Source organism: Caretta caretta, chromosome 7 (genome assembly GCF_965140235.1).
Source record: "Caretta caretta isolate rCarCar2 chromosome 7, rCarCar1.hap1, whole genome shotgun sequence".
NCBI lineage: Eukaryota > Metazoa > Chordata > Testudines > Cheloniidae > Caretta > Caretta caretta.
Window position 1 is genome coordinate 97842251 of NC_134212.1, and position 27573 is coordinate 97869823.

Sequence of the window (27573 nt, forward strand, 5' to 3'; positions counted from 1 at the left end):
GGTGAATGAGGTAATATCTTTTATTGGACCAGCTTCTGTTGGTGAGAAGACACAAGCTTTCAAGATTACACAGAGCTCTTCTTCAAGTCTCAGAGCCCCATGTGAGCTTGAGCTTGGAAGCTTGTCTCTCTCACCAGCAGTAGTTGGACCAATAGAAGATATTACCTCACCCACCTTGTCATTCCAATATCCCGGGACCAACACAGCTACAACAAACGCTGCCTATTGGCAGATATGACTGTCCTTATAATACTTTGCCCTCCACAAATTTACATCTAAAATAAATTGAAATACAGTCTTATTCACTAAAGACACAGTATTAAACATATCAGTAATTCTAAGTGTCATGTACATTAGAGTGGGAAGAATGCCAGTAAAAAGATGCCATGCAAAAAGGAACCTCTATATATTAAATAGCAAGGGGACCAGAATGGAACCCTTGGTAATATCCCCAGAGAGTCACTGAATGTTCAGAAATAGTCATCAAATGAACAAAAGAGGTATGTTTGAAATTTGATTTATGCATTGAACCTATCAATAACTCTCTAGGATCATATGGAACTTTAAACACACATACAGTCATCAAATATACATCATGACAGAAAGAAGCTATAAAAGGTCCTTCCAAACTTAACTAAAAACGCTTCATTGTGAATCTAGCTAACACTATTTTATTAAGAGTATTCTGATCCATGCCCGATTTGCAAATCTCCAGATAATCTAGTGCTGTGGTTCTCAACCAGGGGTACGTGTACCCCTGGGAGTATGCAATGATCTTCCAGAGGGTACATCAGCTCATCTAAATGTTTGCCTAGTTTTATAACAGGCTACATAAAAAGCACTAGCAAAGTCAGTACAAATTAAAATTTCATACAGACAATGACAAAGACAATCCATTACTGCTCTATAAACTACACACTGAAATGTAAGAATAATATTTATTTATATTCCAATTGATTTATTTTATAATTATATAGCAAAAATGAGAAAGTAAGCAATTTTTCAGTAATAGTGTGCTGAGACACTTTTGTATTTTTAATTATTATTTTGTAAGCAAACAGCTTTTAGGTGAGGTGAAACTTGGGGGGTACGCAAGACAAATCAGACTCCTGAAAGGGGTATGATAGTCTGGAAAGGTTGAGAGCGACTAATCTAGTGAAAGTCTTGAAGTTGAGACAACTCTTAGACAACTTGGGCCCAAGTTAGGACCTAATAAAGAAGGTCACGATCTTCTTGCCACACGAGGATAAATAAAAACTCTTTTACCAACTACTGCTATCTGGATATCCAAAAACATGTGAAGGTCCAATCAAACCCTTCAGTTGTACATCTGAAGAAGAAAAGACAGGCATGCCTTTGTACAAGGGGCAGATATCATATTCTCTCTTTCCTCTAGGTGCTTCCCCACCCCACGAACATTATCTCAGCTATCTAGACTGAACCTCAGCCAACTTGTTTTCATTCAAGCCTAGTGTTAGCCAAACCTTGAGAACACTGAGCGATGGTACCTTCTGGATCCAATAATATTGAGAAAATATTATTAGCATATTTATGGCAAAACCCAAACTGTCTCACTACGTCCACTAGCAGCCTTCCAAACACACTGATGCTGCTCTCAGTATCACAGCAGAGATTAAATGGCACAACATGTGTACTTGCTTTAAACCAATCCAGGTGGATGAATGTAACTCATTTGAATTGTTACATAAATGTGCTTTTGCTACTTACTTTGTGCTATATATGCCTAATCACATAGCAGTGGCTGTTTGCCCAGTTTAGACTAGTAGAGTTATTTTGCCTGGGCAATCGACTTCTTATTTTCACACACAAACTTTTGAGTCTTCTCCAATGATAGTGTCAAACACTTCAGGCTATGTGGTGCTCACAGGGGCGGCATTGCTCAGACCTCAGTAAAGTTATCTATACTAACTCTTTAGCATGAATAATCAACTCAATTGCTCTGTCTTTCAGCACCTTCAAAATCTCCAGTTTTCCTATAATCCATTACTGGAAGCTTGGCATGCATGGCAGGTTTTTTAAAATGTTGTGTTTAATAAATGGTCCAATCACAGTTAGCTGAGTTCCCCCTGGCCCACTCTCTCTTACCGTTTGTTAAATGCACTTTATGAATCTTGTCTTAAAATGAAAGGTAAACGTTTTGTGGTAGGAGCTCTCTTTTTCTCTGCATTTATACAACACTCAACAAATTCTGATGGCCATTTCCATTATAATTTTTCAAATAACTAATAAATCATAGGTTTCAGAGTAGCAGCTGTGTTAGTCTATATTCGCAAAAAGAAAAGGAGTACTTGTGGCACCTTAGAGACTAACAAATTTATTTGAGCATAAGCTTTCGTGAGCTACAGCTCACTTCATCGGATGCATTCAGTGGAAAATACAGTGGGGAGATTTATATACATAGAGAACATGAAACAATTGGTGTTGTTATACACACTGTAACGAGAGTGATCACTTAAGGTGAGCTATTACCAGCAGGAGAGCGGGGGAATGGGGGTAACCTTTTGTAGTGATAATCAAGTGGGCCATTTCCAGCAGTTGACAAGAATGTCTGAGGAACAGTGGGGAGTGGACGGGGGGAATAAACATGGGGAAATAGTTTTACTTTGTGTAATGACACATCCACTCCCAGTCTCTATTCAAGTCTAAGTTAATTGTATCCAGTTTGCAAATTAATTCCAATTCAGCAGTCTCTTGTCAGAGTCTGTTTCTGAAGTTTTTTTTGTTGAAGAATTGCAACTTTTAGGTCTGTAATCGAGTGACCAAAGAGATTGAGGCATGGCAGAGGGGCATTGCTGGCACATGATGGCATATATCACATTGGTGGATGTGCAGGTGAACGAGCCTCTGATAGCGTGGCTGATGTGATTAGGCCCTATGATGGTGTCCCCTGAATAGATATGTGGACACAGTTGGCAATGGGCTTTGTTGCAAGGATAGGTTCCTGGGTTAGTGTTTTTGTTGTGTGGTGTGTGGTTGCTGGTGAGTATTTGCTTCAGGTTGGGGGGCTGTCTGTAAGCAAGGACTGGCTTGTCTCCCAAGATCTGTGAGAGTGATGGTTCATCCTTCAGGATAGGCTGTAGATCCTTGATGATGCGTTGGAGAGGTTTTAGTTGGGGGCTGAAGGTGATGGCTAGTGGCATTCTGTTATGTTCTTTGTTGGGCCTGTCCTGTAGTAGGTAACTTCTGGGTACTCTTCTGGCTCTGTCAATCTGTTTCTTCACTTCAGCAGGTGGGTATTGTAGTTGTAAGAATGCTTGATAGAGATCTTGCAGGTGTTTGTCTCTGTCTGAGGGGTTGGAGCAAATGTGGTTGTATCGTAGAGCTTGGCTGTAGACAATGGATTGTGTGGTGTGGTCTGGATGAAAGCTGGAGGCATGTAGGTAGGAATAGCGGTCAGTAGGTTTCCGGTATAGGGTGGTGTTTATGTGACCATCGTTTATTAGCACTGTGGTGTCCAGGAAGTGGATCTCTAGTGTGGACTAGCCCAGGCTGAGGTTGATGGTGGGATGGTGGGACGCCATCATAGAGCCTAATCACATCAGCCACGCTATCAGAGACTCGTTCACCTGCACGTCTACCAATGTGATATATGCCGTCATGTGCCAGCAATGCCCCTCTGCCATATACATTGATCAAACTGGACAGTCTCTACATAAAAGAATAAATGGACAGAAATCAGACGTCAAGAATTATAACATTCAAAAACCAGTTGGAGAACACTTCAATCTCTTTGGTCACTCCATTACAGACCTAAAATTGGCAATTCTTCAACAACAACAACAAAAAACTTCAGAAATAGACTCCAGTGAGAGACTGCTGAATTGGAATTAATTTGCAAATTGTATACAATTAATTTAGGCTTGAATAGAGACTGGGAGTGGATGGATCATTACACAAAGTAAAACTATTTCCCCATAAAAAGAAAAGGAGGACTTGTGGCACCTTAGAGACTAACACATTTATTTGAGCTTAAGCTTTCATGAGCTACAGAGCTGTAGCTCACGAAAGCTTAAGCTCAAATAAATGTGTTAGTCTCTAAGGTGCCACAAGTCCTCCTTTTCTTTTTAATAAATCATAAGTATTAATAAATACTTCCATAATATTCTCTTATTAATTGGAGGATTCTCTAAGTAATTGCTGGAACTCCCTGCTTTGGTAAATAATTTTCTCTGGAAGTAGAGTTTTTCCAAGCTAAGGATATCATTTCCTGTGTGAAAGCTGAAATTCCTGGTTCAATACAGATTCTCAATGTAACTCAAGATAAACCAATAGTTTCCATATAACTAATGGGATCCCATGTTAAATACTCTGTTACCTGTGCAGCTTCTGAAATACAGAGCTCAGTACAAGACCCTTTATGCACCTGATGGGTTCTACTGCTAAATACAGAAATCCACATTTAGCTGACTACTCTGTGACAGACTCTCTTCCTTCTCTAGCTCCCCTGATGCACATACTACTCCCACAGTCTTCACAAAGTAAAGTTTTATAACATCGCCACCATCTATGGTCTGAGCAGTTTCTCTGAAAAGATTTCATCTCAAAAGCAGATTTAACTAAAAACAGTCAATGGTTAAAACAGAGCTCAGTATAGGATCAGTGGCACAGTGAGGCACAGTTCCTGCCCTGAAGATTCTCACCTACCTTTGTAAGGAGCTTTGAGAGCTATGTTTGTTTTTTGGATTACACAAGTGCCAGTTATAATTATTAAACAAACATTAGAAAATTGTTAGCTGTTTATAGGGTCACGATAAAGGAAAATGTGAGGAGTCCCCTGTCTATGGGAACATAAATCTACATGAGAGTTTTGAACTGAGTGGAATGTGAGCCACATTAGATGTAACTGTGTTTTATTTGCTTTGGTTAGTAATGGCTGACTTTTTTCTGCATTCTCACAGATATCAATGCTATAGATCAGATTCTATACACCAAAAATAAATGAAAGAATAAATACAAATAATGGAAATATGAGTTGACATAACTGAATTAGCAATTCTGATTAAGCATTTATAAACTATTATGCAGATACATATTCAGAGAATTTTAGAAATACATATTATTTACCTAAAAAAATGGTTTATTATGAAAATATACTTTGTAATTATTATATACTAATTAACCCACTCTCCCTCAGAACATTTGCAGTATATTGTGCAAGCCTGTAGTATGGAATTCAGTGGAATATAAACCCAAGCCATACATACATAATATTGGAATGATTCTACAAATTAAAAAGCTACCATGCATGCACAACACCCAATTTTCTAAAGAGTAGCAAATATTTATAAATGAAAAACAAACAAACAAAAACAGATTTAAATCTACATTACGGACTACTGAGCTGTGAAATTTCTCTTTCCTGTTTGTAATTAAACTTTTTGAGTTCTAGAACTGTCAGGAAACACTAAAAATAAAATCACCAAAACTAACACAGATAAATAGATTTAAGAGGCTCACTCAAGTGGGGTAAGGGGAAGTATATTCAGGGTTATACTCTTCAGGTACTAACTCAAATCCAGACAGGTTGGAAGTGATCTTCTGACAGCAGTTTGGTAACCTATGTGAAATGAACTGCTGTCCTCACTTTAGTTTTTTGTGGATGTGTCCATATCACAAAAACGACAATATTCAGCACTGCAGGGAAACTTTCACTTAAGCGATTTCTGTACTCCAATTGAGAGGTTCAGAGTTGTTAATGTGGCACTTTTCAAGGGCATAATTTCATTTACAAAATTAAAAAGTAGAAAATAAACACTGAAATGTGGTAAGACAAGTTTCAGAACAACATAAAATTTTACATCTAGTCCAAAGTCCACCGAAACCAGGCTTTTATGATGGAAACGGATACTGTATTGGGGAAAATAGGGGTGGGGAAAGAAGACGACTCACAGGGAATGTGCAAAAACATTACAGAGTATCACAAAGTATTCCAGTAACTGAGGTAAACATATCTAATCACTGAAAGGCAGTGCCACCATGAGGCCTTATTTGGCTTTGCATCATTTATACTTTCACATTAAGAGGAATTTCAATTTGTATTTTTTCTTTTAGTTTCTCTCTCTTCTTTAAAACTTCTTTCTGCTTTAATTTCTCTTGTACACACTTTCAGGATGGAATTCAATTAAAAAAAACCACACTATATATATATATATCCCAAAAACAAACAGCTTCTTTGTATTACTGTTGATTTGCCTTCGGGGTTTTTAAATGTGTTGACAGGAAAGACTGAAATGGGTATCTGTTTTAATATAGACTAGAAAAAATTCTAAAGCCATTATGTGGAATTGGTAGAAGTTGTGACTAAGCTAGTTCATGCAAGCCATTTTAGAATTAATAAAAATAGTATCAGGGAAATGTGAATGACATATATTTTGTAACCATTAATTCTGAGCCCTTTCTCAAAGCCAATTTAAGTTTCTAGGTAAAGGACTGTTTGAAGAATTTAAATCTCTACCAAATGACAATCTAGAACAAAAAACCAACATTTCATCTGAGCCTGTTCACAGCTCCAAAAAGGACCAACAGAAGGACACCTGCCTCCCCATGTCAGGGGAAAACCTGCATGGTGATTCTCTTTTAGTCTAACAATATTATTCACTTTCCTACACACTTGCGCACCAACAAAAATCAAAAGAACTGTTACAATTAAAATAAATTACAAGCTTGATATACTCACAGATAAGCATGTTAGTAGCAAAAATAATGTCTCATGCCTTTTAAGTCTTTCTACTTAGCAAAATATCAATCCTTGCTTTATGTTTCCTGAAACATTTAAATAATTAGAAATTAACTGAGAATTCTGCAGATGTCATTATGACAAGAGAATATTTAGCCTATGATAAAAAAATCTCCATAACTAACCCTTATTTTTGCTATTCGAGATATATGAGTCAAACATTTCTTGAGTCTTTAACTTAATTACCAATAGTGGGTGAAAATAATTGTGGTTTATCATGCCACTGTAATTTCCCTGTAACTTGATGCATTGGGCATTGTTTCAAAATCCTTAACATCAATTTGTTGTACTCTTATTGATTTGAGTTGTCACAAGTTCTTGATGTTTTCATTGGTTCATCTGTCAGGGAACCAACCTTTTCACAAAAACTAAGACCTTATAAGAAATAATGTAGGGGATCACCTAATACACGTGGGAGAAATTAGCACATTTGACCTATGGAATCAAACAATACAAAACCATAAATTAACAGGGCATCTTCCCTTCATGTTCAGGTTCTTTCTTTTAACATTCTTGAATGCCAGAAATGGTGAACAGAGAGAAAGGAAGTTGAAAGTATTTTTTAAATGTTTCCAATCATATATTTAAGAACAAGTCCTTTGTTAAATGACAAGTTTGGTTTAGCTGTACCACGCCTGTCCTCTAAAATGGCTTGTTTGGTACAGCCTGAGCTAGAGAAAGATATCAATCAAGATCTAGAATTACCATTAATTCAGTGCAGTCCCCAAGCAGGTATCCATCTCCATGTCTAGTATGACAGCACCTTCACGTTTACCCAATGGTAAACCTTCTTACATGTTAAAGAAAGCTTTAGCATAAGTATAATAGTAGCACATGCATTCTTAGAGAAAACAGTGCAGTCTTGTCTTTACAAGATAAAATTATCTGAGCTATTTCTACCTACCATTCATCTGTCATTTAAGAGTTTATTTTAATAGATGACTCAATGGTAATTAGTTTATATATTTACATTTAATTCAGTATCAACTAATGCAAGTAACGCTTTCAAAATGTTTAAAATGGAAAAAAATAATGTTTCCTAGCATTGATAATGAGCTTTTAATCCTAAAATCACAAATTGCTTTGCAAATGTGGGTAAGCCTCATTATCTCTATTTTTTAATAAAGGGTAAATCAGAGGTGAAGACATGGTAAGTAGCTTTCTCAAAATCAAGTAGAAAACAATACTGTTAAAGAATCATATTTGAGTTTCACATTTCTAAGTAAACAAACAACTAGAAAAAAGTAGAAATATATAAAACTTGTTAAAATTAGAGTTTCAAAATGTCTTTGCAGTATGTTAAGACTACAAACATTTTGACACATTAATTCAAAGGTTTGCTAAAGCTGAACTAAACTACTATAAGTTTGTACTAATGCACTTTTGGAAAAAAAATAGAACAATGATAAAGTGAGTCAACTGTGTGGGAGTGGAGACATTTGTTTAGAAATGATGCACAAAGTCTGGTGACGAGCATATATTCGTAACTTTCCAGAATATTTTAGTAAAGGTGCTCAAGGATTTTCAGAGTATTACTTTTACATACAATAATTTTTATTTCAGGAGACTAACAGAAAAAGAAAAACTTTCCATATACGTGGCATCTATGATAGACCTATAAATGCAGATCTTAGCCAGCAGCCTGAAACTGGAAGTGAGGTGGATGCTAGTGCAGTCTATGAAGAATAGTTGAAATATGCTTCACTTAACTAGCTCTTTGGGATGCATGAAGTGAGTTCAACTACCTCTGTGTAGTAGACAGCTGCACCTATGAAGGCAGTTGGCTTGCAGCTAGTCCTGGCAACTCACTCACTTCTCACTGGTGGCTCCAAGTAGCTGCGTGTGCCTCACAGTGTCATACCCTGGGACCCTACCTCAGCTGGCATACTAACCTAGTAAGGGCAGCTACTGGCAGCAACCACTTGTGAAGGGCATTGCCAAGAAGATGTGGTCAAACACTTGGCAAATATTAGACCATATAAATCCAATAAGGAATGGAAGTGACTTCATTTGGCCCCATCAGTGTCGTTGAGCTAACAGATGGGAATCAAACAAGAAGATCTAGCATTTCTAAGTAAGTTAGCAGCTGAGTTTGGCTCTGGCTGAAGCATCTCACTGGCCTTCCAATCAGCCTACATAGAATGCATTCCAGTAATATAATTTGGAGGTTAAAAAAATATAATTGGGAAGCTCACATCAGACAGGAAAAGTTGCCCATCCTAAGCAACCAGAAATAGGAATGCTTGGTCACTGTGGTCAGTGAAATATGAGCAGCCATAGGTTGTAAATCTCAGCTGAGTGAGCAAATATTACCCACCAACCAAACATTACCACTACCAAACAATGTTCTCCTAATCGATAGAATTTTAAGGATGAGTGTACTCATCCTTTGTGTTCTAAGGTGGAGGGAGAAAAGCAAAACTAACTTGGTTTTCATCTCTTTCCCATATGTCTCCTTCCACATGCAAAAGTCACACTTATTCCTTTACAGTGACCCCACAACCCTCTACAATCAAGAATCTCTTTTGTCTCCAACAAAATTTCTTGTATTGTCCCAGTCCACTGACTGGGGGAGGATTCCAATCCTCATCCTCACACAGAAAGGAGCCATGTCTTCTCCACCAGCCCATCTTGCTGCACAGAGCTGCTCTGGTCTGTGCCAGAGCATCTCACTGCTCCTGGCAAGCCTGGACATGTGGGCAGACACCAGCCCCAAGTCTTGCCTGGAAGAACAGCTGTATGTGGTGCAGTGGTGGGACACGGCCCATGGCTGAAACAGGAAATGGATGTAAGTGGTTCACAGTGAAAGAGCAGAAAGAAAAAAATAGGGTTCCCATTAGTGGGAAGATGGGGCAATTTTTGGCTTACTTTAGACAAGAGTCTTAACATGGTTCTGTCTCCTTGAACCAGACATTCTTCTTCCTGCAATGAAACCCCATAGTGAGCTGGATCCCATGCTCAGAAACTGACCGGTCCTTAACACAGCCTTAGAATTATCCAGTCCCCTAAAAGTTACAAGTAAAATTTCTTACTCTTTGATACCATTATTTTGGCTGCAAAAATTTTAAACAAGATCACATGCTCTCCATTGTTTACAGAGTTTTGCTTTCTCCCATTACTACCTGCCTCTTTCAGACATGAAAAATATCACCAATGTAATTTTTATAACATTATTTGGGTCCCCTCTAGAGTGTACTGTTTTAAAATCTCTCTGACCTTCCCCAGATTGATCTACAGAAAATTTTCCCAACTACCACAGTAGAACAATGAAAAATGAATCCTTCCTCTGCCATCAGACATCACCTAGGGCACAATGGTCTGCCATCCTTGTCTACCTGAGCCGCTCTTTGCACGTTTTCTATGTTGTTAAGTCCCATAAGTTTTCACTCTCTAACTAGTGTTTGATCGAGGGACTCTTTTGGTCAGCCCCTTTTGTGTGTTATTCCAGCTGCCCAATGGTGATCTGGCTTCATTCTTAACACACATCCCAGATATTTCCATCTTCTTTTCTGGAAAACTTTGGAGATAAGAAGTTGTTGAACTCTCTGACAAATCTTGACATTTGTTATAAATGAATTCATTCCATTTAATATGGAGTATTTTTCTAAGGCATTTTCTTTCAAAGGCATTTAAACATCTGCCCATACCATTGGTGGATTTCCACCTTTCACATCCATATATTAAGGTGCAAACAACACTTAAATCTGGTCTGAAATGATAGGTGAGCCTCTGAATACTTGGAAATCCAAGTCAGATTCTAAATATTCTTCTCTAAAACCAGTCTCTTGAGGCTACAAATTGCCCTTTAGAAAGTTCTTTGTGCTCTACCCTGCCCTGTGATACAACCTCAAGTCTCCTCCCACACTGAAAAACCCTGATCCCATAGGTCTTTGGTGACCCACTCAGTTTCTGTTGGACTCAGTGCTGCCACTTTCTCAAATTTCTGGCTTCTAGGGCAATCCCAGTACTTGTAACCCAAACTGCCCTGCTTACGCAGCAGTGCAACATAACATGCTGGGCCTCTTCCTGTAACCAAGGAGCTTTTGTATTCATGTCACTCATACCTATGAGTAGAATTCACTTTCTCTTTTACTGTTTAAATATATGTTTTTGAAAAATGCTCACAGCAGCAACATTGTATTTATTACATGTTTACTAAACGAACAAGTTAAATCACAGATTTTCTCAGTATTGAGATACCTATTTACAATACAAGCTAATACTTTAGCTCCACCTCCTGGTGAAAATCTGCATTTTTTGTAAAAATAAAAATTACTGATGAAACTGCTTAATAGAAGAAATGGTCTCTCAGAACTAATCAGGCATTTGAATTCCCTCTGTATTAAATTCAATTATGTCTCTCTTCCTAAATCATCTTTTTTATTTAACAAAACTCCAAACTGCCACAGCTAATCAGCTCAGAAGAATCAGTGTGCTCCATTCATTTCTGGGAACAGGCCGATATTTTCTGAGACCCATTAATAACTTTGACAGGATTTATGTACAAGATAAATTCAATTCAATTTCCTTTTTCAATTAATGGCCAATTATTTGAAACAGACTCAACTGAAAATATTACTCAAATATCATTAATCTAACAAAAATTAACTTTACAATTCTCTTAGTAACGAGGACATAATTTTAAGATAAAATAATGCACTTTATTAAATAAATGTTACCCTTCTTTATTTTTAGGACACTTACTTGCTATTGTAATCCTCTTGTTAAACGTTAACATTAGCTCAGTGTACTTACATGGACCACCATTAGGGTGGAACAGCCCTCTCGCTCTCTCATTTTTTCCCCTCCAAGGATACCTAATGCTTTATAGCCCATTTCAAGTTTTGAAATTTTACATCTAATGTAATTTTGAAATTCCATAGAATATTAGGGTTGGAAGGGACCTCAGGAGGTCATCTAGTCCAACCCCTTGCTCAAAGCAGGACCAATCCCCAATTTTTGCCCCAGATCCCTACATGGCCCCCTCAAGGATTGTACTTACAACTCTGGGTTTAGCAGGCCAATGCTCAAACCACTGAGCTATCCCTCCCCCCGTATTTAATTTATTATGTACTATTTATTATGTATTATTTAATTTATTATGTATGGGGTAAGGAAATATTATTATCTCCATTTTACAGGTGGGGAAGCGAGACACAGAAAAACTAAATGCCCAAGGTCACACAGGAAGTCTATGGTGGAGCAGGTTTCAAAGTTATAGCCGTGTTAGTCTGTATCAGCAAAAAGAACGAGGAGTACTTGAGGCACCATAGAGACTAACAAATTTATTTGAGCATAAGCTTTAGTGGGCTAAAACCCACTTCATTGGATGCATGCAGTGGAAAATACAGTAGGAAGAATATATATATATATACGGTAGGAAGAGTATATCTGTATGCGTATATATATATATATATATACACACACACACACAACATGAAAAAATGGGTGTTGCCATACCAACTCTAACGAGACTAATCAATTAAGGTGGGCTATTATCAGTAGCAGGAAAAAAAACTTTTGTAGTGATAATCAGGATGGCCCATTTCAAACAGATGACAAGAACGTGAGAGTAACATTAGGGGAAAAATTAGCATGGGGAAATAGTTTTTAGTTTGTGTGATGACTCATCCACTTCCAGTCTTTATTCAAGCCTAATTTAATGGTGTCCAGTTTGCAAATTAATTCCAATTCTGCAGTTTCTTGTTGGAGTCTATTTTTGAAGTTTTTTTGTTGAAGAATTGCGACTCTTAGGTAATTACAGCTCAGCTTGCACATAGAAGACACTACTGGGGGGAGAGAGAAAGAGCTAGAGGGTTCCTGGCAACTGTAGTTCCCAGCATCCCCTGAGGGAAGGAGAGGGTGGCGTGCAGGAAACTCCACACAAGCCTGGGACAGAGCATCAAGCTGTTTCTCCCTCTGGGTCCCTGGGCTCTGGGAGGTGAAAGGGGTAGGTGTCTGGGTTTGGGGGGCCCCAGCTGGGATCTGGGGGAGGGAGGAAGTGAGGGTATCTGGGCCAGGGGGCCCCACAGCTGGGCTCTAGTGGGAGGGTGTTTGGGTGTATTGGCTGGGGGTGGGGGTGCATGGCTGGGCTCTGTGGGGAGGGAGGGGAGCAGAGAAACAGGAACTGGATTGTCATAGGGGTTTCTTCAACTCCTTACTTTTGAGGGAATTTTTGTCTCTCTCTCTCTCTATTGTTACAGACATACTTGCTGATAGGTATTTTGAAATAACTACCAAAATAATTGAAACTGGCATGATTATGTAGTGTTATCTTGACAAATAAAATTTGCAGAATTTTAGAATATGGTGTGCAGAATTTTTTTTTTTTTTTTTGGCACAGAATGCCCCCAGGAGTAATATATCTTTTTTTTTAAGGTAGGACTACCAGCACTGCACACAATATTCAAGGTGTGGGTGGCCCATAGATCAGTTTAGTGGCATTATATAAGTCTCCATAATTACTTATCCCTTTCCTAATATTCTGTTCACTTTTTACTGCCATTGCACACTGAGCAGATGTTTTCAGAGAACCATCCACAATGACTCTACGATCTCTTTCTTGAGTGGTAACAGCTAATTTAGACCATACCATTTTGTATGTATAGTTGGGATTAAGTTCTCCAATGTGCATTACTCTGAATTTATCAGCACTGAATTTCATCTGCCAATTTGTCGCACAGTCACTTAGATTTGTAAGATCCCTTTGTAACTCTTCAGTCAGCTTTGGACTTAACTAACTTGAATAATTTTGTATCACATGAAAGCTTTGCCACCTCACTGTTTACTCCATTTTCCAGATCATTTATGAATATGTTGAACAGCACTGGTACCAGTACAGACCACTGTGGGACGCCACCATCATTTATATCTCTCCACTGTGAAAACTGTAGGTTAGGGTTTTTTTGTTTGTTTTTAAAGGTAAGACCAGCACTTTAATGGACCAATTAAAACTCAGTCAACTCTTAACAGGGACAGGATGAATCTTCAATACACAAATATATATACCAACAGTGTATTTTACAAAGTGTTTGATTTACTGCAGTTAAGTGCTCGAGAATGCTGTATTATCTATTAAAATTATGCCTTTTAAAAAAATAAGTCTGTACTCAACAGTAAATTTCCATCCCAATGTGAAGCCTCTTCCAGAATACAGCTACAACCCTCACAGACATATACAACCCCTCAAAATACACTCTCACAAATTCAAGGCCCTGTGAGGTCCTTCATGTTCTATACTCAAGGGGGTAGACTGTCAGGACTTTGTAGGGGTCAGCCCAGTGGGAAAAAAAACCACCTTCACAAATTCCTCCCACAATATTAAATCCTCATGTTCAAATGGTTTCTGTACTTAGGGTTTCTGGGGAGTTTTGTCTGTCTGTTGGTTTTTAGTAAAAAACCTTTTCTAACGTATATATTAAGAAATAAAAAAGCCTCAAATCAGAGGAAACTTAATAAATATAGGTCAGTGAGCTAAACTAGCCTTCAGTGCAGCCACGCAGGAGCCTTGCATTCTGAATTTGTGCCTGCAAACTCTTTGCTCACAGTTCTCTGACCTTTGACAAGGAGAGTGTTGCTAGACTGATGGTTTGTACTGGACTTTCCTGTATATACTAGGAATATGGTTGGGCATTTTGTAGTTACCATGGTACAAATTTTCAAATTCTATGTGGGAGTGGGGAGAGGGTGGGAGAGGCATGGGTGTGCCCTATAACTATAATTTCCTAATTTACTCATGTCTAGTAGCCTTGCTTATTCCGAGCAAAGAAAGCAATGGTCACAGAAATTAAGGAGTTGCCTGGTTAAAACTGAAAAGAAATCACAGGGCCTTGTTTCATCAACTACCAGTTCTCTTGCATGCCAAGAACATATGCAAACGCCCACACATGCTTCACTTCAATGGACCAGTAATTAGCCTGGTGTACACTAAACATGTGAAGTGTCTCCATTACTGTATAGTCTTGCACAGTCTCAAGGACATTATGGGCCAAATTCCACCCTAACATAATACATACAGCAGTCACTGAAGTCACTCAGGTTGCCATGATCTGAGGCATTTCAAGTCAGAACTGATTGAATAGTGATGGTTACTAGTTGGCATTTAGTCAAACAACATAAAAATGGAACCATCCCATTATTACTAAGAAGATAATTGTTGAGGGAAAACCTGTTCCTCATGGCCCATTTCAGTGTTGCTTGTCCCTCATCTAATACCAATAAAGAGACCCCTTTAAAAGTTTTACTTTTTTTTTCCATCTGCAAAACATCCGTGAGAGTGAAGACTGATAATTTATTGACTTTACAAAAAAACTACACTGATTGCAGTTAAAGTTATAGCAGAGAATTTAAACACTAAGAACAGGAAATTCAATAAAAATTTCAAGACTCACCTTATTTATTTATAGGTATTTCTATGGCCTTGCCTCTTACCTTTTCTCAGCGTCCATATATCACCCTCCCTATGAAGGCCTTATACAAACTCTCCTGGCAGAGACTGGGACTGATATCTAGATTGTATTGTTTAGTATTAGCCAAAGGATATGTAAAATTGTCTACAGTTGTATGATTGTGTAATGATGATTTACTAAGAGCAGAATTTTTAAAAAATTACTGGTATTTTGAACTGCCAGAAAAATCCTGAGTTAGGCTTGTAGGCTAAGATGTGAGTCAGTTCTTGTTCAAACCAGTTTGGCCATCCTTGTTTCCAGCCACAACTGAACTAATACTGATGCAGACTGTTCAGCTAGTGAAACTTCTTGGAAACAATCTTTACTCTTTCAATGGTTGTCACCCACAAGCTTCATTCATAACTGCTGGGAGCTCTTAACTCTAACACTGTCATATTCCCAAAGCTGACATGCATGAGCCCTAATGTAGTGGCTGCTGTCCTACCTTGTGCCAAGCAATTAATCTTCACATCGTTTAAAAAATGTTATATAACTGTTCATTTTGAAATCTGATAGGGCTGATTTTTTTGTTTTTGTAGAGTCGCATGAGGAAATTTTAGCTGCAGGCTCAATCATAGCAGGGTTTGAAAAGCTGCACAGCAATTCCCTGCATCTAGACAAGTGACCATTGCCAAATGAGATCTCTCACCTTTGACCTTTTTCTTATTCTGAGGAATGCTTGCTGCAAAAGCCAACAGGAGGTAAGAGTCCAGTTGTCCGCTGCAGAAGCAGTAGAGGTGTTCATCAAATTCCTTCAGGCTAAACAGTGCAGCTGTAGAGAATTATTTTTAAATGTATTAAGGTTTTATCTGAATTCACAAGCTGGGTACTGACAGCTACTGCAGGGAAGTGTCTTTAAACCAAAAACCTCACCATACACAACTGCGGATGGCACAATCACTAATCTTAGATTGTCTGGGTTTGAGATGGACTATTTTGATTGTTTACCATCCAGTGAATTATTGCAGAATCCTATCTATCAAGAAGTCCACAAAAGCTCCTTGAATATCACTGTCAGTGCACTATACTCTCTAAATAGTGTTAATGAAATATATCCAATAAGCAACATTCCTTATAATTTCAAAGAGGGAGGTGTATTTTGAGGATCCATGTTACCCAAAGGTGTTTTGTCAAAGCCTTGAATCAGCGCTCCGAGGCAGCCAAGCTGTGCAATTGTGGGCAGCAAAATCAGGATTAGCTCTGCAAAAACCAAGCCAAGGAAAGTCCCACAGAGGCTACAACTGCCAATACTGAAGAAAAAGGGATATTAGAATAACAGAGGTATAAGTTAGCAACATTGTGAATACTTGGGCTTTTGTAGTTCTAAAGAAAATAGAATTTTCACAACATATATGATGAACTTCTACTTTTTTAAAAAAATAAAAAGTTACAGATATATCTATATATAGATATATAATACAGGCATATTATACACACACACAATTATTAGGGATTACATTTGTTGCCAACTCCATGCCTTAGAAGGAATGGAAAAAAACGACACAAGTTAAAGACCTTTGCAACCAGAAACAAAACTAATGAGGAATTGGGGAGATGAATAACATCCTGAAAGTACCAAGCCACACTGAAGATAAGAATAAAACTTTACCCTAAATGGACACAACTTAGTCGTTAAAATCCCTTTTGAAAATCTATCTAGTGCAGAAAGTGCATGAGCTCAAAGACTAAAAGCTCAGGACTCAAGTCTCTTATCAGTTCAAATCATGATGTTTAAAAATGTATCTTTAATTTGTGATAGTAGTCTTTGTATCAAGGAATCTTGTATATAATTTCAAAGTGCCAGTACGTGATCTATAACAAGTGACAAGATAAAAAAAAGCCTACGATGAAGATGAACCCCTCTCTCTCGTGCACGCTTTTCTGGGTTTTTAGGTTGTTGTGTAGTAGGGGCAGGTGGTAGCTTTGTTTTTTGTTTTTGTTATTTGGTTCAGTCTCTTAAGACTACATACAATGGAAAGGAATCACACAAGTTCTTCCCTAATCCTTTGTCTAAAACTAACACCACAAGCATAGGTCACATCCATATAAAATCCACACCATATTTACATAGGGTTGAACTTCACAGTTTTTCACTATGCATTTTAGACTGGTTTCTCCTATCCACCAAGTCACTTTCTGCCATTTACACTTAAGTGATGCAAACTGAACTTAAAGCTGTTGGATATTTGCACTGGGAAATTCCAGTCTAAGGGGAATGTTTGTTGCAGTAAAGCTGGCAGAGGTGACTCCACCCACTATGCTACCTCTTGTGTCATACCTTAGCTCCTGGCACAAAGGGGATTGAGAAGGTGTATGAGAGCAGGGAGAGGAGAAAAGGTGGAAAGGGAGCATGGCAAAGCAACACTCCACTGTGACCAGTTCCACATGTGAATTAAGCTCCTAAGGTACCTTAAGCCACCGCTATAAGTTAAAGTTTATTCAAGGAATCAGATTTAAGGCCAGAAGAGACCATTATGATCATCTAGTCTGACATCCTGCGTTACACAGGCCACAGAATTTAATTCAGCTACTCCATTATTAAGCCCAATAACTTGTGTTTGAATAAACAATATCGTCCAGAAAAGCATCCACTCGATCTCAAGACTTCAAGAGAGGGAAAATTCACAACTGCCCTTGGTCGTTGTTCTAATGGTTAATTGCCCTCACTGAAGGAAGTAATCAAGTAATCTCTTGATCTTTTTGATAAACCAAACAGGCTGAGCTCCTTACTTCTCTCACTGTAACACATTGTTTCCAGCGCTCAACTCATTTTTGTGGCTCTTCTCTGCACCCTCTCAGATTTTTCAATATCCTTTTTAAAATGTGGACACCAGAACTGCTGTAGTCCTACTACTCTCCCGTTTATATATATCCAAGGATCACAGTAGCCCTATTCGCCACAGCATTGCTCATGTTCTATAACCCCTAAATCCTCTAGAGTCACTGCTTGCAAGGCTACATTCCTCCTCCCCCCATTATATAGGTATGGCCTGCACTCTTTGTTCCTAGATGTGTAAATTTGCATTTGCACAATTTGTTTGAATGAGACCAGCTTACCAAGAGATCCAGATTGCTCTGTATGACTGCCTTGTCCTCATCATTATTTGCCATTAAACCAGTTTTTGTGTGATCCACAAATTTTTATCAGCAGCGATTTTATATTTACTTCCTAATCGTTGATAAAAGTATAAAATAGTGCCAGGCCAGAACAGACCTTTAAGAATCTCTTCTAGAAATTCCCACTTGATAAACTAGTTTTTGAGATCTGTCATTTAGCCAGATCTGAATACATTTAACATGTGCTTTATTGAGATTGTATAGTGCTAACTTGTTGAGAGACATTTGGATTATGCTAGGACACTGCAATTAGGACTCACAGAAGAATGGGAGAAGATGTGAAGATGCCTCAGTTTATTGCTATGGCCAAATGGGCCAGCTACCTTCTGCAGCAGAATAGTTAAGTGGAGAAGCCAGAGTAACCAGTGCAGATGTACCAACAATGTTAAGCAACCTCTACAATACTGCAGGTCATATCACAATGTCATATTATGGACCCTCTGATTGACTGACAATATGAAGAATTGGAGAAGAACAAGCTATACAGCTGGATAGTTCTGTGTGTCAGCAGTTAAGTCACTCGACTACATAAGCTCATTGAATATGCTATCAGATTGCTTTGAGGAGTACAAGGGACAGTGGACTGATCAACTGCTGACAGAGAAGCATAAAGGAGAGCACAACATGCCAGCAACAGCAGCAAAGGAAAGCAAAACTGTCAGTACAAAATTTGCTTTAACAACACATTTTGGATTAATGCTAGTGACCCTGAGAAGAAAGAGGAGGATTGCCTTGACTGGACCCTGGAGAAACAATGTAGAAAAAAGATAAGTCAATATAGGATGGGCTATGATGGATGAAAATACGCTACTTGCATGGAGGGAGGGGTCCAGTCAGAGTCAGGGAAGAAGGTACAGTGGGGCTGAATAGTCTATTGGGTGTACTGCTGTACTGGGAAGGCATGCAATAAAATGGTAGCTGTAGTTTGTTTATTGTATAAATTCAGGCTGTCACCAAATGGTCTCTTCCGCTATAGATAAAAAGGTGTGAATTTTCCTATGCCCGTGTTTCATTTTCACATTTACCTAAATGTTACACTGATACGTGGGTAAGTTTGTTTGTACACTGATTTTTCCCTTCACAGTTATATGAATCAGACTCAAGATCCATAACAAAGTTTCCAATGTTTGCCAATCTCTTTTCAGTTAATAAAACTGCAAGTGTGGCACCATCCCAAAATGTAGCCTGGTGACATTTCCTTGAATGGAGGTATAACGATCTACCAATGACCAGCACAAAAAAAACGCAGAAACTCGCCTTTCATGAACTCTGACATTCTACGAACATTTTAACAGATACATTTCTTCTAAACAAATCAATTTGAACATCCCTACCCACATTCAGTACATTTAGAAAAGATGTAATCCCCACCATCACAGAGGATGCTAATGCCAATCCTTACGTCAGTTAGGGTAAAACAATTTCAAGATCAAACATAAATGAATTGAGTATTAAACTAATCTCATGGAAGAAGGAAATTTACCGTAAAATGTTCCTGTGACTTGTAGTTCTCATCCAGGTAAACCCGGGCTCTGTTATAGTCTTTCATTGCATCACTTGATAACAATTCTCTGAAAGACATAAATGAAAGACTGTCAGTATGAAGGCATATGCAAATCTGTTGTATCTCTTCACCTTCATCCACTATATTCAACATGTCCCTAACACCCACCAAAGAAAGTGTGGCCTAGTTCATATTATTTCTCATTTTTAAAAGACATTTTAAGTGAACCTAAGTGTTGATGAAATGTGTCACACTGACAGCCCTGGAGACTGAAGTTCTCCATATACCCACAGAACAGTTACAGTGCAAACAGCTGCAGTTCAATCTTCCTCAGACTGCTTTGCCAATACTGCTTTACTCTAACCTGAAGGGAGCACCAATAAGAGAGGGTATTTCAGTCTGCATGTCCATTCAGTCCTTGGATTTTCCGCTGAGAGTGTTAACAAGGGAGCTAGTTTCTGACAACCGATGGTTTTGTAATATAGCCACCTGTCTACTAAGGACTGGACTGAGATCAATCAATATATTCCACATAGGCTACTGAATAATAAATAATAATAATAATAATAATAATAATGCCCTAATAAATTTGTTAGTCTCTAAGGTGCCACAAGTACTCCTCGTTCTTTTTGCTGATACAGACTAACACAGCTACCACTCTGAAGCCTGAAGAGCTATGGTATTGCAAAGTGCCATCTATATTAGATGAAGGTCTTAGAAAAACCACAAACTTTCAACATACTAAAATTTCTTAAAAATTGGGTGAGCCAGCCTAGCAGGCTTTAAAATCTGAGCTCCAGGTTCCCAATTTCTGGAAGACAGTCGGTAAACCTTGCTGGCCAGCTCACCTGACTGTAGAATGTTTGGCTTCAAAGGCTGCCTGCTCTAACGTCGGTGGCAGGCTGCTCTCTAGGTGTGGGAAACCCAAAGAGAAGTGAAGATGTTCCAAACAGTTTTGATATTGGCTCACTTGGCGGACAGATAGCTGCACTATTGGGCAGGTTTTCAACAGAGTTCAGTTCCCACTCAACATTCCCTTTTGTCCCTACCTGGCCAAACTCCTTTGTGTCTAAGGTACAGAGGGAATAGGTTTTATTTCCCCCAACACCTGCTCAGTTCTTATTGCTCTCTGTCAAAAAATGTCAAGCACAAGTTGAACAAAACCTGGCAGCCCTGAAAGAGGTGCTGTTAAGGTGCTCCTGCACGAGGTTTTTAAGGCAGGAGTTCATGAGAATAACAAAAAAATGAAAGTTTGAAGAAGCTGCCTTTTTTTAGCAGTTGGAGGAACTTGGATCCAGCTAATGAGTCTTTGCAATTGCTGTCCCATGGGAGCTCCACAGCTGAAGAAGCCACTCTCCCTATTTATTAGGAAGGCTACGAGTCTGCCATGGAGGTCAGAATTCCATTATTTTTCATGACCTCTGGGACTTCAGGGCTTGGACTATCAGCCCCATCTACCGGGTGGCAGGGCTTGGGCTGTCAGCCCCCAGCAGTGGGGATCAGGCATCTGTGAATTCTTGTTTATTGCCCATTACCTGTCCGTGACTTTTACTGAAAAATAACTGTGACAAAATCTTAAACCTTATTTATTAGCAATGGCACATATGACTTTGCCCATCTACCTTGTTTGCAGGAGAAGACTTTTGGAAGCTATGTCAGGGAACATTCTTTCGACTGACTAAATGACAGTCAGCCTAGCACAAATTTCAAAGGGCCTGAGCCCAAAAGCATTGTGTCAGCAAGCAAGAGCCATGTGATCCAACTATCAACCTTACCCCACCCTCCTGCTTACCTCAGACAGTAGTCAGAATGAGGGAGTCATACATACAAACAGTGATAGGATGGATAGCCCCTTGCCCTCCTTGACAATCACGAGGATACATGCTATTGAAGCATGACTGAGATTAAGATTGGGACAGAAGGTCTCTCCCTCCCTCTTTTGTGTTTTTTTAATCCTGTCCTATAGCCTAGAATGGGATCTATATTCTTCAACCCATAACAATGCACGGGATCTACTCTGACCTAAGATTAAACTATTTTTTGCAGGGGATGGGGGAAGGAAAATGTTCAGCCCTGGAAATCCATAGTAATAATTTTGCATTTTGATGATTTACAATATAAAAGTTGCTCATTCCAAATTATAATTTTTATTTCAAATCCACTGAAGCATAAAATTGGCCCCACTATAAAAAAGTAAGAACAGAACAGTTACACAGAATTATGCAGCAAATTAATTCAGTTTTATAAATGAAAGGACTACTTAATGGCTATCTTTTTTTTTTACTTAAAATAAAAAGGTCCACTAAGTCAACTACTGATGAATAAAATCAGCAGAGGGCACTGTTTGACTACTTTCCATGGAATAGGACCCTCACATTATTTCAAAGTACTGAAGGCGTTGGAGGAGTAACTGAAAATCTGATGTTGATATAACTTGAATATTTACATCAGTAATGTCAATTAAGGTTTAATAGCAAATCAAATATTTGAGAAGAAGGAGGTTTCAGGACATAATTTACTTTCTGAAAAGAACTCACTATGGCTACATTTCATGAACAGTGGCATTTATTGTCTTTATTTAAATGAAAAATGTTTCAACATTAAATTAGATGTTGCACCTCTTCCCTTTAATAAAAATAACAGTTTCATCACATTGAAAATTCACCATTCAAAACTGCGTTAACTATCAAAACAGAAAAATCAAAATTGCAGACAAAGCTACTCAGTTAAATTACTCAAATATGCAAGATCTCAAGTATCTGAATTCTATACATTTAGAGAATTAAAAGCTTAGCCAAAGGACAGTAGTACTGTAGTACTCCTCCTTGACTCAGTGCATCCGAAGTGTCAGGCTTCTGAAATTCTTTTGTCAATTCATCTCATCTTCTGGTGCACTATATCATTACATACAAAATTAAATGTCAGAGAGGATAAAAATAACAAAAGTTAACCTTAGTACTAGTGTATGTTGTCTTTAATCCCCTCAGGTGACACTGGCATCAATACTGTTACATTCCTACAATCATTTAGCCCAGAAAAAGCCCTGACCAAAAATCCTTTATATTTATTTTTCAGTTGGGAGAGTAGACTCAGTTACTTGATTTCCAGGCCTGTATTTTAAAATCCCAAATTTTAAAATTCATACTGTCTTCTCATAGTATATTATCTAATTAATAGGGAAAATTCTAAAGGAAATGTAACAATAGCAACTGCTGAAGGTTAAGAGTTAGCGTGGTTTATTGGCTTGAGATTCTACCTCAGTCTAGGTATGTATTTTGGAGCTAATACTTGTTATGATTAATATTTCTTCCTTGCATATTAGATTGTTGAAGACAATATGAAAGAACAAAATGACATCTCAATTGCTCAGCAAATTGAATATCTTAACTTTTCAACCTGCAGTACTTATATTGGGTTTTTTTAAAATAAATTATTTGTGCTTAAATTTTTCTTCCTTTTACACTTCTTCTATCTCACCGTCTATTTCCTTCATATCAGGTTTCCATGCTACCAGCTGTGACTCAACCTTTTATCACAAGGAGTTTGGATTTCAACTACGAAGTAGCAGCATAAGAAAATACATTAGCAGTTAGCATTTTGAAAACAGTTTCTCAAAAGATAGAATTGTTTAATTATTAGAGCTTGCCAATGGCTGAAGATAACTGAATAACCTTACTGTCACATGACATCCTGTCTTGTAGTACTCCCTGGTGGCAAGACTCAGCATTGCAAAATTCGTCCTCGCGTTCTTGATAAGGACTTCAAACTCCCTATTTCAATAACACCTTTTTCCATGTTCATGTATTAAAACACACACAAGGCTTCCAAGTCCAAAGAAAACATCCTCAGAGTCCAAACCCGAAAATGTCCATCAGACTTGAAGTCATAGAGGATCTTCTGCCACTACCAAGGCTCCTTTTCCATGATCACCTTCAACAATGGTCTCACTACATCCATAATAAAACAATGGACACTCTTTCCTGGACACCCCTTCTGCAAGTTCTTTGTCCCTATTTCCTGGGTACTGGAAACATTCTTCCTTGCTCTTTCAGCCAAGCACTGCCTCCAGGGCTTTCTCTCTTGAGGCCCCGGCAGGTTCCCACGGCCTCCTGTGCCCCAGCAGACTCTGGCAGCCTCTTCCAGGGACTTCCCTGCTGCTCTTGCTTCCCCCATCTTGATGACAGCCCTGCTTTTCATAGGGAACACCTGTTTCCCCCTCAGCTGCATCTGATTAATGAACAGAGCTGGCTGGCCCCAAGCCTCTGGTCCTTAAAAGGGCAGACCACTCTGTTACACCTATCTTACCATCTGAAATAGTCCTTAAGTATTCCCCTTATAGTACATGTAGGTAATTCTGTTAATACTGAGGTAACAGTATCTATTTACCTAAGTGTATGTTTATACTACATACTACATTGTCGTAGCTATGTTGGCATAACCCCATAGCGTCGACGCAGCCTACACCGATAGAAGAAGTTTTCCCATCAGTGTAGCTACATCATCTACCCAAATAGTGGCAGTCACATCGACAAACATTTTTCCATTGACATAGCTGCCTATCTGATGGGAGTCAGGTCAGCAGAGCTACATTGATCAGGAGTGTGGATTTTTCACACCTTGATCCATTTAGCTATGTCGACCTAACTTTTAAGTGCAGACCATGCCTCATGGTAAAGGCCAATTACCTTCAACAGAATTAAATATCATTTTTGTTAACTGAGAAGCGAAAGTATATTAGCAAACTGGAAATTGCTGCATGAAAACAAATAATCCAAGGTCTAGATTTTAATATCAGATACACAGAGGTCATCAGCACATACCTCAAAAAACAGTAGTATTGTGCTTCTGAAAAAAACATATGCCACATCTAAATATTCAGTAATGAGTGCAAAGACTCTGAACTGGAAAAAAAAAAAAAAGGAGGACTTGTGGCACCTTAGAGACTAACAAATTTATTTGAGCATAAGCTTTTGTGAGCTACAGCTCACTTCATCGGATGCATTCAGTGGAAAATACAATGGGGAGATTTATATACACAGAGAACATGAAACAATGGGTCTCAGTTACCATACACACTGTAAGGAGAGTGATCACTTAAGGTGAGCTATTACCAGCAGGAGAGTGCGGGGGTGGGGGTGTGTGTGGACCTTTTGTAGTGATAATCAAGTGGGCCATTTCCAGCAGTTGATAAGAACGTCTGAGGAACGAGAGGGGGGGGGGGAATAAACATGGGGAAATAGTTTTCTTTGTGTAATAACCCATCCACTCCCAGTCTTTATTCAAGCTTAAATTAATTGTATCCAGTTTGCAAATTAAATTAATTGAATTAACAGTGTGTATGGTAACACACATTGTTTCATGTTCTCGGTGTATATAAATCTCCCCACTGTATTTTCCACTGAATGCATCCGATGAAGTGAGCTGTAGCTCTCGAAAGCTCATGCTCAAATAAATTTGTTAGTCTCTAAGGTGCCACAAGTACTCCTTTTCTTTTTGAGGATATAGACTAACACGGCTGCTACTCTGAAACCTGAACTGAAAATGAAGCCTTAAATTTGTGCCAGACTTCCCTACAGACTCGTAGCGGTATTACAACAAATTAGCATACCTTCACAAGACTATTGCCCAATTCTATGAAATTAAGTCAATGGGAGTTAAGGATACTCAGTATCTTACAGGATAAGATGTTATCCATTAATATTTGTTACACTTCCAAGCAGAAATCATATACTAGGATAGAAATGCACCTTTCCAGTTACTTACTTAACGAACTTGTCCACATGAGACATGGAAGCTTCATAGTTTTTTCCACCAAACTCTTGACAGTGTAAAGCCATAAAGTGTGGCTTGTGTGTATGTACAATCTGAAATAAATGAACATAAGTTACAAATATTAGCAAAGCTATATCCACAACTATTAAAATATGGCATATATGAAGTAAGACTAAATATGTAATGTTTAATTAATAGGATTTCTTTCAGCTAATGCCTGTTAGATACAAAGCCAAACAACTTGCAGAATTATCAAAATATTGGAAATGATCTTTGTAAATGTATAACTTTACTAGCTTCAGAATACAAGATACAGTAGAACCTCAGAGTTACGAACTGACCAATCAACCGCACACCTCATTGGAACAGGAAATATGCAATGAGAGAGCAAAGACAAAAAAAAAGTGAATACTGTACAGTACTGGGTTAAATGTAAACTGCTTAAAAAAAGGGAAAGTTAAAAAAAGATTTTGCAAGGTAAGGAATCTGTTTCTGTGCCTATTTCATTTAAATTAAGATGGTTAAAAGCATCATTCTTCTTCCGCATTGTAAAGTTTCAAAGCTGTGTTAAATGACTGTTCAGCTGTAAACTTTTAAAAGAACCACCATTACGTTTTGTTCAGAGTTACAAACATTTCAGAGTTACGAACAGCCTCCATTCCTGAGGTGTTCATAACTCTGAGGTTCTACTGTACTGACTTTAAATTTCAAAAAGACTTAAGTTAATATTTACTTTCCAGAAAATACAATTTTGTAGCCCTTGTCCCCAGACATACAAGCATATGCATCATCTCATCCACCTAGCTGCAGCACAGCAGGTATTTTCAATATATGTCTGTCTAGTTAGGTGCTTATATGGCCCCAATCACTATAGAACATGAGTAGCTTCTAACTGACCAATATAATTGCCCACACAGCACATACTAATCTACCCTCAGTGAGCACCAGTTAGCTTTGCACATTGTCAGCATTCATTTAAAAATTAAGCAATGTGTACAGAGCAGACATGGAAATCTGCATTTTTGCAGACACATTTAAGATTGGACTTTGAACCTGAAACAATCACACTTTTCTCTCAGAAGGCTCAAAAACCAGAAGACACATAATATTTTTTTAAAGTCCAATAATTTATTTTAAAAACATCATGATTAAGCTGATCTCATTGCAATTTGGGGCTTGAGTTTTGATTTTTGAATGCATGGATTTGGCAAAACTGGGAGAAATGGGAAGATTTTATCTCTATATCCATAGGCGTTTCTATTTTTCAACCAAGCTGAAGAAAAATATAGGAGCAAAGGAGTTTAAATAAAAAAATTCAAGAGTGAACAAGTGCTCACAGTACTGAACTGCAAAAAGAAAATTAACAAAATATGTGCTTTATTGTTGGTCTGAGGTTTTTTATACTCTATTAGCTTTAAAAAAAAAATCCAATGCTAGAAATGCAATTGGTTATTAGCCAATACTGAAAGACAAAAGGCTTTGGAAAACATGCTAAACACAAAGTATTTTTGCTGAGAAAGACTAATAATGGTGAATTCATCCAGATTCAGAACTTACTATCCTATAAAAGACTTTTGTGAAGATGGTGGCAGACCAACTTCAGCAATGTGTGACACACAAAAGCTCCTTCAGGCTTCAGACCTGACCATGACATGGCTAATCACAACAGTTGACTATCTCCCTCGGGGAAATAGTCAGAGGACATATATGCCTCCTAATCTGGCTCAGTCTTACACCACTTTCATCATAAGGTGTTTTTGACAACTGCAGGAGTTGGCAGGGGCACAGCAAATAACCTTACTATGGTTCCGCTCATTCTTTTCTGCGCCTCCTACCCAAGCGCTCCAAGATGTGGGATACTATACTCTGTTGGAAGGTAGGTACATTGGCCACATTCTTCCTGTACCTGAGATACAATGCCTCATGGAATTCCCGTGAGGGGGCATGCCACTGTCAATTGACTGCTGGCAGAACTA

At 38.3% G+C, this 27573-nt stretch overlaps 1 protein-coding gene across 3 annotated transcripts in view; it reads right to left on the reverse strand.

The window, feature by feature from the left end:
* Positions 1-27573, reverse strand: part of INPP5A (inositol polyphosphate-5-phosphatase A) — a 427857-nt gene that overhangs the window by 248876 nt on the left and 151408 nt on the right. For all 3 annotated transcript variants that reach the window (XM_048857376.2, XM_048857378.2, XM_048857377.2), the window contains exons 3-4: positions 25589-25689; positions 19805-19892 (exon numbers count right to left, since the gene is read on the reverse strand). In XM_048857376.2, coding sequence (XP_048713333.1) covers positions 19805-19892; positions 25589-25689 — 189 coding nt within the window. The remainder of the gene's footprint in view (positions 1-19804; positions 19893-25588; positions 25690-27573) is intronic.